At 35.9% G+C, this 16725-nt stretch overlaps 3 protein-coding genes across 7 annotated transcripts in view; 2 read left to right on the top strand and 1 right to left on the bottom strand.

Annotated features, from left to right (window-relative positions):
- The window catches only part of LOC115634485 (longitudinals lacking protein, isoforms N/O/W/X/Y), a 64125-nt gene extending 51583 nt beyond the window's left edge, over positions 1-12542 (top strand). Inside the window, exon 6 of one of the 5 annotated variants that reach the window (XM_030532226.1) lies at positions 10974-12542. In XM_030532226.1, the coding sequence (XP_030388086.1) occupies positions 10974-12295 (1322 nt within the window). In that variant the 3' untranslated portion in view covers positions 12296-12542. Of the gene's footprint in view, positions 1-2571; positions 4006-4323; positions 5485-6550; positions 6892-7284; positions 8011-10973 lie in introns of those variants that run through there. The other 4 variants (XM_030532236.1, XM_030532237.1, XM_030532228.1 and 1 more) reach the window with 4 other exon arrangements.
- Positions 12543-13504: 962 nt separating this feature from the next.
- LOC115622273 (peflin) lies at positions 13505-15149 on the bottom strand. Its single transcript, XM_030516178.1, has 5 exons — positions 15067-15149; positions 14915-15004; positions 14730-14850; positions 14008-14151; positions 13505-13941 (listed from the first exon to the last, which is right to left on the bottom strand). Exons 1-5 carry the CDS (start codon positions 15073-15075, stop codon positions 13715-13717), a joined length of 591 nt encoding a protein of 196 aa, XP_030372038.1. The 5' UTR covers positions 15076-15149; the 3' UTR covers positions 13505-13714.
- A 46-nt stretch (positions 15150-15195) lies between these two features.
- Positions 15196-16671, top strand: LOC115622262 (translin). The gene is made up of 5 exons (XM_030516167.1): positions 15196-15315; positions 15380-15467; positions 15523-15619; positions 15679-15794; positions 16144-16671. The coding sequence occupies exons 1-5, from the start codon at positions 15241-15243 to the stop codon at positions 16491-16493; spliced, it is 726 nt and encodes a 241-aa protein (XP_030372027.1). The 5' UTR covers positions 15196-15240; the 3' UTR covers positions 16494-16671.
- Positions 16672-16725: the final 54 nt, after the last annotated feature.

The raw sequence follows: 16725 nt of genomic DNA, 5'->3' as shown, positions 1-16725 counted from the left end.
AAATACAATAATGTAATAGGTAGTGCATATTTACAACGATGAAAATTAATAATTATTTAAGTTAACATTACAGTGCTTTGGGCTTGAATACTTGAACAATTGAAACTAAAGAATAACTGAATATTTTGATACAATCACAACATACAGATATCTGTGTACCATTCATATACAAACACATACTAAATATACAGATATGAACGTAAAGTATGTACTACTTATACAAATATGAAAAGATGTTTATTGTTTATGGTAGACACGAGAGCTAAAAATTGTAACAAAAAGCGCCGTGCAGATATTTATGTTTTAGATTCCAAAGTTTGACAAAGGGCTTTTGTCTGTATGCAACAAACATATTTTTTGAGAAATTGTATTAAGAAACAAACAAATTTTTCTGCTGATACGTTTTTAAGCTTGAAATCAGATTGAACATAAGCCTACACATACATACACACATACATACATACATACATATGTATCAACGATTTGTATGGCGCATATTTGGGGGAAAGATACATTTTCAAGCGCAAACAAAAAAGTTGTAAACAGGAGCTGTGAATGTAAAATATATTTATATATATTTGTAAATGGTAAAATATTAAATATATAAATCGATGTGATTAATTGTGATTGATAAGGACATGTAATGTGAAACGGAAAGAAGGGCATGGGCAGGCCAGCTGGGCAAATAGTTAGTGATGATTGGACGGGCTTTTCTTTTCCACAACACACATACACACACACATACTACAACAACAACAAAATAATAAAAAAATACATATATAAATTTATATGAATTCACACGGTTTGTTTTTTAGTCATATAGTTATGCATCCTTGCTTTTTTGTTAATTATTGCAATTTTAAGTTCGTTTTAACTATCATATTTGTGTTTATATTTTCAATAAATAGCTCCTAGACGACATAATCACATAGAAAACAAATTTGCGACATTGGGGAAATACTATAAGTAATGCAAATCACACAGTAGCTCGTACGCATAAACAAAATTAATTAAAATAAGTGATAGCACGCTTTTTGAAAGCGTAGCAAACGATAACGTGTTTTTGTATCTAACTGTTAACTGCTGTTCAATGTAAGGCACGACTTTTACGAACCCCTCATAGGCATTATACCCTTTATGAATATAGCAAATTCTAAATAGAAATCACTCACACCAAGTAAAAAGCAAACAATTGTAATAACACATATTCAAACTTGTTAATACGAAAACATTATTATTAAAGAATAAACATTAGAATGAACAAATTGTATTTGATAACACGGCTTCAGTTGCGCAAAAGGAGCAAAACGAACATACACATATATATATACATTTTAAAAAATATACATACAAATAATTTGAAAGGAAAATAATAGAGCATTCAATCAAATGACAATTGAACATTTTAAATGCCAGTTGTTGTTATTGGTCCTTTTGAAAGTGTGCTTAATGAAATTAAATTGATAACTAAAAACTGAAAATAATTAATATCCTATGAAGAACAATTCAATGTAAAGCCGAAAAACGCCTTAAAATTTGTGAAACAATTCAAATACAATGTATGAAGAGAAATGTAAAGCAGGTGAACGATTAAATTGTTTAGATGAAACTGGAAACCAACTAAATTTAAATATATAAAAAAATTTTTAAAAATAAAGGGATGTTTATATTTAAAGCTGAACTGAATTCTTTTATACTTTCAGGTTAGTTATCTTCTTCACTTTTTTTAAAGCATTTTGTCACAAATAACTCTAATTAAATCCTAAAACGCTTTCTTCTTACAGCCAACATTTTGCTGGCAGCTACATTTTTGATCTACAAACGGCCTCAACGCTTAAAAACATTGTTAAAATATAAAACTAATATGCGTTTTTCTCTTTCTCTAGATGCCGTCCACTTGCAATTGAGGAGCCGATGCCATTATGCTTGACCAAGGTGGCTGCATCAAATACAGTTTACTTCGGGAGCAGTGCGAAATTGTTTATTGTATTGAGAAAACCTAGTACTAAATATATTGTTAATATGTGTATGTACTTTAAATACTGTTTTGTTGTAGGTAAAAGGAAACACAAAAAAACAGACACCTTGAGTATTGATTTTATTATTAATTGATTGTTTTTGTGTTGTTATTATAATTTTTAATGATATACCTTATGATATCTGTGCTGTGTATGTATATAGAACTTATTTGGCTCTTCTTTTATTCCAAGAACGCGCTTAAGTGGCATTACTAAATGTGCATACGGGAATTGCGTCATTTATTATCATCACCAAATATCAGTACCATTATCATAACTCGGCAACTACTTCATGTGTTTGTGCGTCGATCTCATCGCTGTGTTCATTGTTAATAAACCACCATCACAAATTACCAGACACTCCAACCACACAACCAACAACCAATGTCTAGGCCAACAATATTCATCATTTAGTGGGTAGAGTAGTATAATGTTAAATATTTTTTCCACATTTAATTTAAATTATAACATTGGCTTATTTATTTTATTTTCATTATTGGTTTTTTCTTTTTATTTCATTTTGCACTCCACGATGCAATGCGATAACGAATAGATATATACCCTATATTGGGCAGTCTTCTGGGTGTGGACACAACTACAACTACGACCACAACAAATGCAAGCAACAGTCACGATGTGGCCTTAAATGACTACTACGGCTATCTCAACAATAACAACACCAACGCAACTAGCAGTAGCAACAATGGAAATACGCGTTCCGGAAAACAGCCGGGTGCCTTGACCGTAGGCGCTGGTGTCTCGAGGGATGCTTTTATGCAGTGCAAACATTGCAATCGCTATTACAAATCACACCAGAAACTGCAGGAGCATGTCCGTAAATATTGTCTGAAGCAAAAGAAATACAAATGCGTATCCTGCGAGTACCGTTCACGTCGCAAGGATCACGTGCTCCGCCATGCCAAGCGCAAACATTGTCTTCTATATGAGCGAGCACGCGATGATGAAGAGAGCCTCTATGTGATACGTAATGAGGATGACATGAGCAACGACGAAGCGGATGGTGATGGTGATGTCGATGCTGATGCTGATCCAGATACTGGTGGAATTGATAGCGATGTGGCTGCAGCGCTATGCGAAATCAATTTTGATTTCGCCAGCCGTGACTTAACCATAACTGCTGTACCAATGCTGCAGGAAAGCGACGAGGATGACGATGACTATGATGACGATGGCTAGTGAGCGACAAAAAGCAAGAGAATTCTAGAGGCGTAATTTGAAATGTTTACCAAATGAAAAGAAAAGTTTGTTCAGTAGCTACTACCTCTAATGTATGCCCAAATGCAGCAGCGCATCAATCAATATAGATTGCTTGTATCGTATAGCTTTCCATTACTGACTACGTTTAGATGAATCCTGAAAAAATCCTGTTATATTATCAAGTATCCAGGCATTCATATTAAACTGGATTAATTGTATCTGGACCTATCAGTAATAATAATACCATTTAATAATTCGAAATTACGGTTTTCCATCGTATCGTGTAAATGTAGCATCTATGTAGGGTATATGCCATCTAGCATGTGTTGCTAAATCTCATCACAAAATAGCTCAATATATTCTGTATGTTCTCTTTTTAACGAGGCAATTGTCAGCATGTCACATTCCCGAGCACAATGCACAATTTACTTAAATCTCTGATCGCATTCCGTTACTTTTCTCTTTTACTTTTTTAATTATTTCAAAAAGTAATTGGAACTGTACGTTATTTAATTATTTCCTGTAAATATATTCCTTAAGATTTGTTTTTATTATGTGACTATGCCTAAGTTTGTAGGGATGGGTCCAAGACCTTTATATATTCAGTTACTATGTGGTTGGTTTTCTAAAACTCACAATATCTTGCCAGTAATGTGCTTTCGGTTTGAAAGTAATTAAAGACTTCAAGCGCCATTAATTGCCACCTATTCATAAGTTTCTCAAGATGTTTACAACTACACACACACAACACACACACATTTATATTTTGCTATTAAAGTGTATGTATGAAAATAAACTAAAATAAAAGTCGAGTTAATTCCTATATGTAATGCAATAATAAATTGAGAATAAAGAGTATACAAATTATATAAGGCTACAGAAAACCCCGTCTATAGTTCTACAAGAAAAAAAAAAGAAAAGACAGTATTATTTTTTTACGCCAGTAAAAGTATAATGACAACTTTAAAACAAAATGGATGGGCCTAAGAAATGGGCTGTAACATTTGTTACTCTTGCAAGTAATTATAAACAAAACTCTAACTAAGCACTGCTAATTTAAGCTATTTTACTTCGCGTTTCCTTTCAGATAGCTACTGGACCATACTGGAGACTGTACCCTATTCGATTGCCAATGCTACGCATGCGCAGAATCAAACCTTGCACGCTACACAACTGCAGACCCATGCGGCGGGGCAACAACATTTGAGCAACGACAATGCGACGAATTTGATAACATCCGCCACTGTAGTCGTGGAGTTGCCGCCAGACGATCTGGGCAATCCAGTGGGTAACATACAATACACAATACCAGCGCTGACCAAGAACGCCACAACCAATACGAATACAAGCAGCTTACACAAGCCGCAAGCCACTACCATACAGATTGTGAAGCAGCAGCATCAGTCATCACAACGGCAAATGGCACTGCAACATTGCATTGATACCCAAAGCATTGTGCGGCAGGCACCCCAGCAAGCTTCGCAGCGTCAGGAGTACATTAAGATAGACACCTCGCGCCTCGAGGATAAAATGTTACTGCGCGATGTCATGCAATATGGATCGACGAGCATTACGGTAACTCCATCAAGTCATCCCAGTAGTGACGTCATCCCCACTACTGTTGTGGCACACGAATCCGAGCTGCTTCTCACCAATGCAGATGACGCAGAGCGTGAATTGGAGCTGGCGGCCATGAAGAGTGATCAGAACGAAGGCCTCCTGGACGAGATCGATGACGACGACGACTATGTGGATAAATTACCCAGCGATGTGACACAGCAGCAGCAAAAAATTTATGTGAATGGGTTAACGGACTTATCCCTTACCAGTCATGGCCTGCAGGACATTAACGACCTAGCTGGTGATGATGCCAAATTTGTGTGCAATTGTGGCAAGTCCTACAAGATCAAAGGATCGTTAAAGCGCCATAAGAATTATGAATGTGGGGTGGAGCCGACGCTTAAGTGTCCGCACTGTCCGCACAAATGTAAATACAAGTCTGACCTGCGCAAGCATATCAATCAGAAGCACACATAGTGGAGGGTGCAACAACCCGGAAATGTCAGTTAACTATTTTTGATACAGCCAAGCAGACCGATTGAAGGCTAGTCTAGTATATGTTAGAGTTCTTTGTTGTGTTCCATTTACATACATACCTTAAATAGCGTACCCAACGTAATCTATAGCAGTAGTTAATAAATCCATATACAGTATTGTATTTGTTTGTAGTGAAATAGAATGATCTCAACATGTTTAATATATGCCAGGGCGTAAACATAACATGCCCAAACTAGTATAAATAAGTTTTAACAGCCCTCTTCAAAATCCTTAACATCTACTTTAAATTGTAAATGTCAGCAAAAAGTAAATCGTGAAAATATCTGTTAGAGAAATTGCTCAAAAAATGAGGGACATATAGTAAATCCGCTCAATCCAGGGAATCAAACGTAAATTGTCATAGAGAAAATTAGGGCGCAGTTTGTTTAATAAAGTAATAAAAAAGAACTTGTATATCATATATCGTCCTCTTGTACTATATAGCATCATTCTATTGAAAAGTTACAATCGCTAATATGTAGTAATAGAAAATAAATATGCCAAATGAGCAACTAATTTTATTATCAAGCCAAACAATAAATAATTTAAATCAAACCATAACCCTACATATGATTGTGACGCAAATTGCTGTTTGATCCCCTGACAAGCATATAAGTATGTGAATACGAAGGTATTGTAAAACAGTATTATCTGAAATCTAGTTGTTTGTATTTTAATTAAAAAGATGTATGCCATTTTAATTGATTACCTACTAACTTGTGTACGGTATAAATAAATTGATGTTCTCAATTGACTTCTCACTCTTTGGTCTTTATTCACACACCTGTTTATTTATTAAGGATTTTAAGTCGTACTCACTAATATGATTTTCTTTTTTTAGGCTTGACCCAATGTCAGATGGGTGAAGAAATGCTCTGCAGTTGCCGTCGGATTGTTCTCCATTGAAGACGTCTCCTAATGTTCTCGTGTTAAGCCGTACGTAACATAATTAGTAGGTAGAAATCATGAACATTTTAAATAAAAAAAGGTCATTAACGACACAAACCGATACTCTAACTGAATTTGTATTCAATTAAACTCATATCGTTCTGATCACTTGGCATATAAATCGTAAACATTTATATGTTAATGTATGTTTTAAGATGTTGTAGACGTGCGTACGCACGTTAGCTTACTAAGATGTTGTCTATCTGAATTCCCCTGAAGAAAACACAACACAAATCGTTCTTTCTGTTGTCTACCATTCTTGTCCCTAGATTATGTACGTCATGGACCTAAGAACCAGTTGCTGTGTCAGTGCGGGCGCTATTATAACACAATGAATCGCATGTTGTTGCACCAGCGCGAGGAGTGCCAGGACTTTAAGCGTTTCCAATGCACATATTGCCTCAAATGGTTCAAGCGTCGCTCGCACCTGAACCGTCACAAGAAGTTGCATGTGGCTGAAGTCGAGGCGGAGCGTATATATAAGCAAAGACACCAAACCTCCAGGTCTATGAACGATTCGGCAATATTTGACCCAATGCATATGTTTGCAACCGAAGTAAAGGTGGAGAATGAAGCTGATCATCTTTTAAGCTAAGCATTTAATTAAAATTGTGCGCATTGGATGCGTTTCAAAATGTTTTGTTGCAATTAGTCATGTAATTATCCGAATTCTCGATAGTGCCCAAATGGAATTTGTAAATAAAGTGATTTAAGAAAAGTGAGAGAAGCATTTCAAGTTCATATCCTACATGAATTTTACTAAACGAACTGTTGGTTTATTCATATACATATGTATGTACATAGATATGTGTGTGCCTGTTTGTTCTTAACATATTGCATAATTTAACTTATTGATTAATTTACATATTTGTTAATTATTTCATTAACTGTTTATACGCCAAAGCATACGCTTCTTAATTTAGGCAATGCCATTTTTGCAAATTTTGTTCGTTATTTATTATTTATATTTTTGTTTTGATTTCCCAAAATTTGTTTTTTGCAGTGATCGTTGCCCGTAAAAACATTGGGGGTGCACAGGACGCCATTGATCTGGATTACACGACGGCAAGCATTTCGAAACAAACAGTTAAAGGTAAGGAGCCCAAAATCGTGCCAGCATTGGAAGCACCCTTGGAACCAAACAGCGATGAAGAAGAACCGGCCCAGAATTCATCAAATAACAACAATATGAATGAACTGAACGCCGATGCAATGATAGCGCTGCAGCAATTAGCCTCCATATCCACAGCGCGCTCGCTTCAGCACATCGTTCCTCACTTGCCGCAAAACCTACGCATCGACACCAACAGCTTGATACCAGGACGAAAGCTGCCCCGTCAGAGTTCGAAGCGCACCCCACAGTACGAGTCCAATCGTTGTCCCTTGTGCGCTCGTGTTTATCGGACCCAAGCCTTCCTCAATGAACACATGCGCAAGGAGCACTCGGTTCTAATTTAGGCACCAACAAATAATTGGAGAAAAGGCTGAATTGCAATTAAATACAAATTTGATTCCATTAGAGCAGAAAACACATTTTTTTTGCTTAGTTAAAATAATTTACCAAACTGAAAAGCAGAGACCAAAAATTGTATATTAAAGCATAAAAAATATGCACCACGGTGGCCACGGTTTTGAATCGAGAACAAAACTCATATCTATGTATATCATGTATATACATATGTATATTTACATATATGTATGTATAGTTAGCAGGAAGAGCTGAATTTAATATAAATAATAAATGAGTGTATTTGTCCATACATATGCATGTACATACATGGATATTACGAGGAGTTTGTACATACATACATACATTCATGTTTATTATAGTGTATACATATGTGTATTCATGCATAGATATAGAGGACATGCAAGTATCATAATGAAAGTATGAAGTAACAATTTAAGTTTTTTACCTGCAAATAAATGTTATTTTGACAACTGAAAGGATGCGCTCTTATCCATAAAAATCAACGATTTAGTAGGTATCATTACTCAATAAATAATATAGAATTTTATTTTCCGATTTGTATTATATTTTCTACTACAGGTGGAGATTTACTACCGAACTATTGCCTTTGGTTAAGAAGGCGATTTTGAAGCGTATTTAACATAAACAAGTCTATTATTATAAAATTTACAACTTTTATTTGTTTTTTGCAGAAAATCATCTCAGAATTTGTGATACATATAAAATGCATATAGTATGCACGCATAAATCAGTAATAAGGCTCATCAGGTGAATATTTATTTATTTTTTATTTATTTAATATCCTATTAATTTAAAAAGTGAACTACTCAAGTCCACCCCTTTCCAATGCACAGAATGTACGATCGAAAAATAGCAATTCGAATCGTATCTTACAAGCAGGCTAAAATCACCCCAAATCCTATCACGAAAACAGGTTTCCTTTCAACTGTGAAGCATTGAGGGTGCACGTGCAGAAATCCAAGTTCGCTTTTCCGCAAGAAAATGCAACTAACTGTACTCCCTCTGCACTGTCCCTTTCTCACCCACACACATTCAGCTTAAACGCATTTGTGCGCCTAAACAAACTACATATATATATATATTTGTATGTATATACCATATGCATGTGTGTGCATACACACAGTTCTTCTGTTGTATTTATGTAGGTATGTATTTATATCCTGTGCCAGGCTATCAGTTCTCATAGTCAACGAATTTGTTTGGTGCAGCAGCACCAATGCACACACACACACACACACACACACACAAAGAACACATATGCAGCACTGTCCGATTATCACCAACGTTCATGTTTTGAAAATTCTAAATTCCTTTTTAGGCTTTGCCTTCGCAAAGCGCGCCATCCATACATACATACATGCATATGTATGTATGTATGTACTTCCTTACATATTTACATCTGGCAGAATATTTTCCTATGTAAGCTCTAAGGGATTGTGAGCGTTGGCGGCTAATGTTATGAGCGCATTTCTAGGTATTGCTATGTACTGTTTTCTGTTTTTGTAAAAATGTACATACTTAATTCTTGGAATTCACTGATTAATTCAAAGTATTAAACAGGATTAATTGTACGTTAGACTTCTTATACTTTTGCTGCGCGAAAGCCTAAGTACAATTCATATTCAATACATATGTACATAAAGCATATGTACACTTATTGACCTTGAAATGCATAGAAATACATAGAATTACATATGCACCTATAAACCACCGGATGTTTCCTATAAACATTTTTAAATGTGTACATACATACATACATATGTTTCTATGCATGCACTTACGGAATAGCAGCGCAAGGGCTTTCCAATCAAGTCAGTTTTCAACCCAAACGCACTTAAAACTCTCACTGCGCTCATGCACAAGAGAAAGTTTCCTGAGAACCAAATCTAGCCTGGAACATGCCAGAAATAAAACAACGGAATACACCCATACAAATCGGGTAGTAGGTAGAAAACAAAATCTGAGTTCAGAGTAGAAAAAAATCAAGGACACAACATGCCTTAAGCCCGAGTTGGCGTGCACTTGCCACAAATATGTATGCACAGACATATGTATGTATGTGCATTTGTATATGTATAAATTTAGAAATACAAATACACATGCAAGTATCTATATACGAATGTATATACTTGTAGAGAGCTCAACACAACACACACAAATGCCGGGAAACGAGATTTTTCCATGTTTGCCTGCGTTGCAGCTGCGCATTGCATTTAGGATCTTTTTGCCTGCTCGCTATGCTTGCTATGCTTGGAAAATTGTAAGCTGCTTGTGTTTTAGGGGCAACTAGTGTAGTTTCGTTTGTGTTGCAGTGAGGACGCTTTTCCGGGCGACTGTTGCGCGTGCTTGTGTGTATGTGTAAATTAAGCTACATACTTGTATGTATGTATGTACTTGAATTGATTAACGAAAGCTTTGAAGTTAGTGTGATATAAACAAACAATAATTTCAAAACTGCATAATTGAATTAGATTTCAATTAGAAGCTCATACACGCACGCATCGCAGTTGGCTCTGAGCTGCCCTTCAAACAAATGACAACTGCCCTTCCCAATTCATTTATATAATGAATATAATTTAATAACATGTTGACTTTTTTTCTATTTTCAGACTGTCTGGGAATTAAGGAGTCGCTGAATTTGAGAACATGCCACAGATTGAAAATTGCAAAGAAGAACACAACTGCAACTAACCTATTATCCCTTTCTTTCTTTTTTAGATAACCAAGGTAATGAGTTTCGAGTTTATGGTTCGGGTTGCCAAATTCACACTCCATCTACACTACATTCGATAATCTTCGCACACACTAAACTCAATTCATTTATTTACATACATTTCACCCAATGGCAATGGCGGCTTTAAACATTTTAGTTTCATTTATAAAAAATGTTGTGTAATAAAAATAAAAAATGTTGAAATTATGTGTTCATAGCTTCAATTATTATTATTGTTGTCATTGTTTTTATTAGTTATTTGCATGTATTGTATTTGCATTTTATTTAAGCAGTTTCATTATAATTTAATCTTTTCAAACAACTAACCACAATTCAGCGCAATGTTCCGGGATTCACATTCAGTAACGAGCTAAAAATATGTTTTGCTTTTTCATTAATCACGCTATAGGTCATTTTATTGTCACATCATTTGTTTGTTTAACTAAAAATTGCACTTGTGACTAATTTAGTATGCTTGCTTTTCCAGATCTAAGCCGAAAAGAGAACACCGCACCCGAGATACAGCGCAGTCTTCAGCGAAGCATTCTCAATGTCAAGCGTGAGGAGACAAAGGTTGTCGGAGGCTCTCGCCGTAAGCGTCTGTCTGTTTCCGAAGTATCGGATATGTTGTTTGAGTTCTACAAGACCAAATCGGCCAAGGCACCCAAACAACAGCAATTGGATCAAGATGAGTTGGGCAAGCACGGTCAGATTTCACCCACCTCGGCTGAAACTCTGGAGCCCTCAAGCATTGCTGCCATAGCTGTGTATGGCGCCGCCTCAGAGACGGCTTCAAAAAACTTGCTGGCTGATGAAGTGATGTCAACATACAAGAATCCTGTAGGAAGCGCCGCTGCTGGAACATCATTTCATCCAAGATTCAAGTACACACAAAAACCAGCGGTCGGCGCCAAAGTGCCTCCAGTCTTAGGCCTGGAAACAGGTATTTCGGCCATACCAACATCTGTGCTGGTGGTCAACAAAGCAGTGGCAGGTCAAACACCAGATGTGCCAACAGCCGCTGGGCTTATCAATAAGCCGCAAGCTGCGGTTATTGCTGAAGCACTGATGCGAAATGGGCTTCACAGCTTCCAGCAGCAGCTGCGCGCGCAGGAGATTTTACGCCAGCACACGCCACAGGATCAGACTGATAGTAGTAATGATGTAACACCCACCAAAATATTGGAGAATCTATTGCGCAAACAGCAGGAACGCGACATGCGCAATTCGGAATGCGAAAACGAACCTGGGTCATCGACCGAAGATGAGGATGATGCTCGCTTTCATGCCTTTGATGACATACACCTAATGGAGCAACAGGCAGGAGTGGGAAAGTTTGCCAACAGCTCCCTGAATATGTACGCGGCCAATAGCGGGGCCTCACCTGCAATGTTTGATGCACAGGCACAGGCGTTCCGCAATCTTGAGTTCAACCTCAGTGACTATGGCGGTAGCAGCAGCAATGGCAGCACCACCAGTCCAAATGGTATTGGGTTGGATGGTGAGCCTGTTTATGAGTGTCGCCATTGTGGCAAAAAATACCGCTGGAAGTCGACATTGCGTCGCCATGAGAACGTGGAGTGTGGCGGCAAGGAGCCATCGCATCAGTGCCCATATTGTCCTTATAAGTCTAAGCAACGCGGTAATCTTGGGGTGCACGTGCGTAAGCATCACACGGACTTGCCGCAGTTACCCAGCAAACGTCGCTCTAAATACTCAATGAAGATGGAAGGTGGGGTGAGCGTAAATATTAGTGGTTCCATTTCGGAAGATTCCCAGGGGAAACTGATCATAGACTGCAACAAATAAGCAGGGAAAGCTGCTGTAATGCGACCTATACCAAATAAAAAACAACTGAGGGGACACCTTACAACTAAAAACATTGGACAATAAGCGCTTAAGTAAATGACGTTCGAGCGTTTGCTTTATTTTATACGTGTATGAATGTACGCACCTTTCATGTCTTCTAAAACTGCTTATATGAATTTCAGTAATATACTTGTCATTTTTCGTGTCATCCCAAATATTTAAAGTTAACTTATATGTTAAACTATAAAATAAAATAAGGAATATACATTTAAATATAAGCTCTCAAATGCAAATAATTCTAATCAAGCGAACAATCAAAAGAAAATCAAATTATTTTTAAGTTTGAGGAATACGAAATTTGAACTCAACTTATTATTTACATCTTATTTTTTGTTTTCGACGAAAAATGATTGATATTTTATACAACTTTTAACGTGTACGCAAATGCCGTTTATATTTTTTTATGTAAGGATTTTTGAGCACAATATTATACATGCAATTCAGAAACTAATTTAAATTTATTTAAACAAAACAATCGATATTGGACATACGAATACCTATACAAAATAAAAAGCCAAAATCACCTACTCATTATTTCCCAAGACATTGGTTTAAGAAACGAAATATATACAAAAATTTATATATATACGTATTTACTTTAATTATTCATTTTACATATTTTGCCCCTTTAAACATCCATTACTTGAGGATCTCGTTTTTATTTATATTGTGTTGTTGGGCTTTCCTATATACTTATGTATTTTAATCTATGAATTTGCTTTGGCAACAAGCGACTGTCTAAGCGATCTCCTGAATTTATATGTATTGACTTTGAGACTGAGAAAATTGTATTTTAACGTTTTATTTTTAAAATTACATACCTACGTGACCAAAAAATATTAAAGAATTACTAAAACAAAACACGATTTTCATACCAAAAAACAAATACTAATATACACTTTTTATATACTTTTGAGCAACATAAATTAAGTTATAAATTTGCCATATAAATTTAAAACTGTACCTTTAATTCACAAAACCGAAAGCGAAACTTATTAACGAAAATGAAGAAACATTGGGATTGATTAAACAGTATAACTGCACAAATGTTCAAATTTAAAAAAGAACAGATGAATATTATATTTAAAAATCGATACCTTATACATTTTTACCAATTACCGCCATTTTCATATTTAAATAAAACATTCATTTTACAAATGTATATGTGTGTAAATGTAATTTTATTGTTATTGCGCAAGAATTTTTGTACTGTGTGTGAGTTTTATCTGCGCCAGAGAGATTACAATGCAAATAACAAGAGACAATCAATAAAACATAAATTTGAATTGAAATGCACCGTATGGAATAAAATATTTCATATATGGATGTGTTCCAATCTGTTTAGGAATGCCACATCAATTAATACGAGCATCCTATAGCCACGGTAAGAAAATCTTCGAAGCCAATGGTTATTGTCCCATTCTGTTGTGTGTCTCGCTGTCTAAAAGCCTCTGTGAAACGTTGAATTTGAATGCAGAGCACTATAAACTGATCCACCGAAACTTCCTTATGATTCTGAGAATCACTTTTTTTAACCAGGAACTGAATGAAGTCAGGCGTAAAGCGAAAACCCATTTGAGTAAATGCTGCAGAGATAAATAAACATGCACGATTATAAGAGATTTATATAAATTACAGTAAATTAGTACTACCTTGCGTTAACTCATGCTCCTCAATGTGACCGGATGAGTCCTGATCGTAGGTCTTAAACACCTGAAGCCACTGATTAATGTAGTTGTACAGCTTCTCAAATTCAAAGATATCGATGGTACCACTAGCGTCATTGTCGAACATGCCTGCGGATAACATTCAGTTGATGTACAAGTATGTAAGTATTCGAATAATTTAAATAAAATAAATAGCATTGGAATGTATTTTGATGTTGAGTGCAACATTGTGCGTAGAGATTGGAAACACACACTTTGAATTCGTTTGATCTTATTTGTCGCCTTTCGCAAAAGTGCATATTTAGTGCAACTTTTAGTTGCTGGGAACTAGCGTTCTGTTCGTGCAATGTCTTGGAGAAGCGATATAATTTTTAAATTCTCAGACAACGGATAACAGATTGAACATTGACCAGTGTGTCAGACCAATTACTTTAAGTTAATACAACAAATCTGCAATGAATTATAAACAAACACGGGCAGTTATTAAGTCTATGGATGTGCGTATGTACGTGTATATATTTACAAATATGGTGAGTGTATTCATACACATGTATACAAGCACATACATATGTATGTATGTACAATATACCTATACCTGTATACATATAGCTAAATTGACATGACGTCATGAAACAAGAAAGCCACGCATTTTTCGTACAAAATTAGATATAAGTATGTATGTATGTAAATAAATTTTATCTACTTACTAATCATCAATTTGCATGCGTTGTCCGAAAAATGCTCCCCACGCCCATTAACCAGAGCAGCCTGCAACTCCGAGGAGTTGATTTTGCCAGATCGATCCCGATCCACCATAGCAAACCATTGCTAAAAAGCATAACTCATTAACACAATAATAGTTAATAAAGTATGTATGTAGATATGTACATACCTGAGCTTGTGGTGAGACTTGCGCATTTTGTGGAGGAAAAGCTCCGGGAGGTGCAGCATAACCACCCCCTTGGCCATACGGATTGTTGCCCTATGAGAGAAGAACAAATTAGTTAGAATTTAAAAGTATGCACTCGACTACTAAATACGAACGTATGACATTTTTGATGTAAATTAATTAAACAACGAAATTAGTTTTGATTAGGGACTAGAGATGGGACTGAACGTCTATCGAAAGAGATGCCATATGGGTGTTAGGCGCGCACACGGTCACACTTAACTGCATTAGCTGTATAAGAATTGTAAACAAAAATTACCTTAAACAAAATGTCGCAATTCGTAAATATGGAGGTGTTCTTGAATTATCAAAAGTACATAGACAATGAACAGGAGCTAAGAGAGGTAAGAAGCGCATACATACATACATTGTTTGAATTAGTTATATTATTAATTCCACATGACGCAGAATATCCGTGTCGTTGTCCGAGAAATCGAACAACTGGCAAAGGAAGCTACTATTCAACTGCAAGTTATACACAGCGATTTAACTAAAAGTAAGCTTATGTATGTACCATTTGTACAAACGAGTACTAATATAAAATGTTACAGTAAGCAGCGCCTGCGCTTTGGCACGTAAACAACTCGAAGCATGTGCCGGTAAATACAAAAAACTGTCCACGCTTATACCGGCGGGCCAATATCATCGGTGAGTCACGCAGTAGAAGCTGGAAGTCTTGCAAGCGCTAACTTTGTCTACTTTCATAGCTATTCCGATCATTGGACATACATTACACAGCGTTTAATCTTTCTAATTGCCCTAGTTGTCTACTTGGAAGGCGGATTTTTGGTGCAGCGTGAAGTTGCTGCAGAATGGCTCGACTGTAAGTAAGAATTAAGATATATGTACATATGTATGTACATACATATGTTCATATCTACATGCATATATTTTTTCCAATTGTCCGTTTATGCACATTTTCATTCTCGACCATTATGTAAGGTTGTATTTATTTTTGTTTAAATTTTAATAAATATACCAATAGCAAATACGTACATGTATGTATGTATATCGAAATAAATTTCATAATATCTAATTTGGACTCAATATTTTTCTTAACTTAAACCTACTTTATATAAAGACTTTCTAAAGCTAAGGGCTTTGCAGTTTTCAAAACAACATTTAATAGCTTCGAACTTCACAGCTTTATCCTTTTTTGTCCTTTTTTACAGTGAAGACCAAGCACACAGAGGGTTTTCATTTGGACATAGAGGACTATTTGCTAGGCATCTTACTTTTGGCTTCAGAACTTTCGCGTTTTGCCACCAACTCGGTTACAATGGGAGACTACGAGCGCCCCTTGAATATATCGCACTTTATTGGCCAGTTAAATACAGGCTTCAGACTGCTTAACCTAAAAAATGATGGCCTGCGCAAACGATTCGATGCTTTGAAATACGATGTGAAGAAAATCGAAGAGGTGGTTTATGACGTTAGCATACGTGGCTTGGCTAACAAAGCATCGGAGCAGGATAAACAGGAGTTGGAAAAACCTGAAGCTGCTCCTGAATCGATGGAATAGTGAAAAACTATAGTAAGATATAAATACATATGTATATATTTTTTTATATATACATATACATATATGTATGTGCATACGTATGTATGTATTTCAATTGAAAATAATGTGAATTTATGTATGAAAAGCCCTGACATTAAGTTGGATGAACATTCAAATAAATTAAAAAACGTGTCCGAAATTCGCATACCGCCACATGCATTTATATTCACGTGCCTACATACGTAAATACATG

The sequence above is a fragment of the Scaptodrosophila lebanonensis genome, unplaced genomic scaffold (assembly GCF_003285725.1).
Source record: "Scaptodrosophila lebanonensis strain 11010-0011.00,11010-0021.00 unplaced genomic scaffold, SlebRS2 tig00000001-arrow-pilon, whole genome shotgun sequence".
NCBI lineage: Eukaryota > Metazoa > Arthropoda > Insecta > Diptera > Drosophilidae > Scaptodrosophila > Scaptodrosophila lebanonensis.
This window is presented reverse-complemented; position numbering and strand designations above follow the sequence as displayed.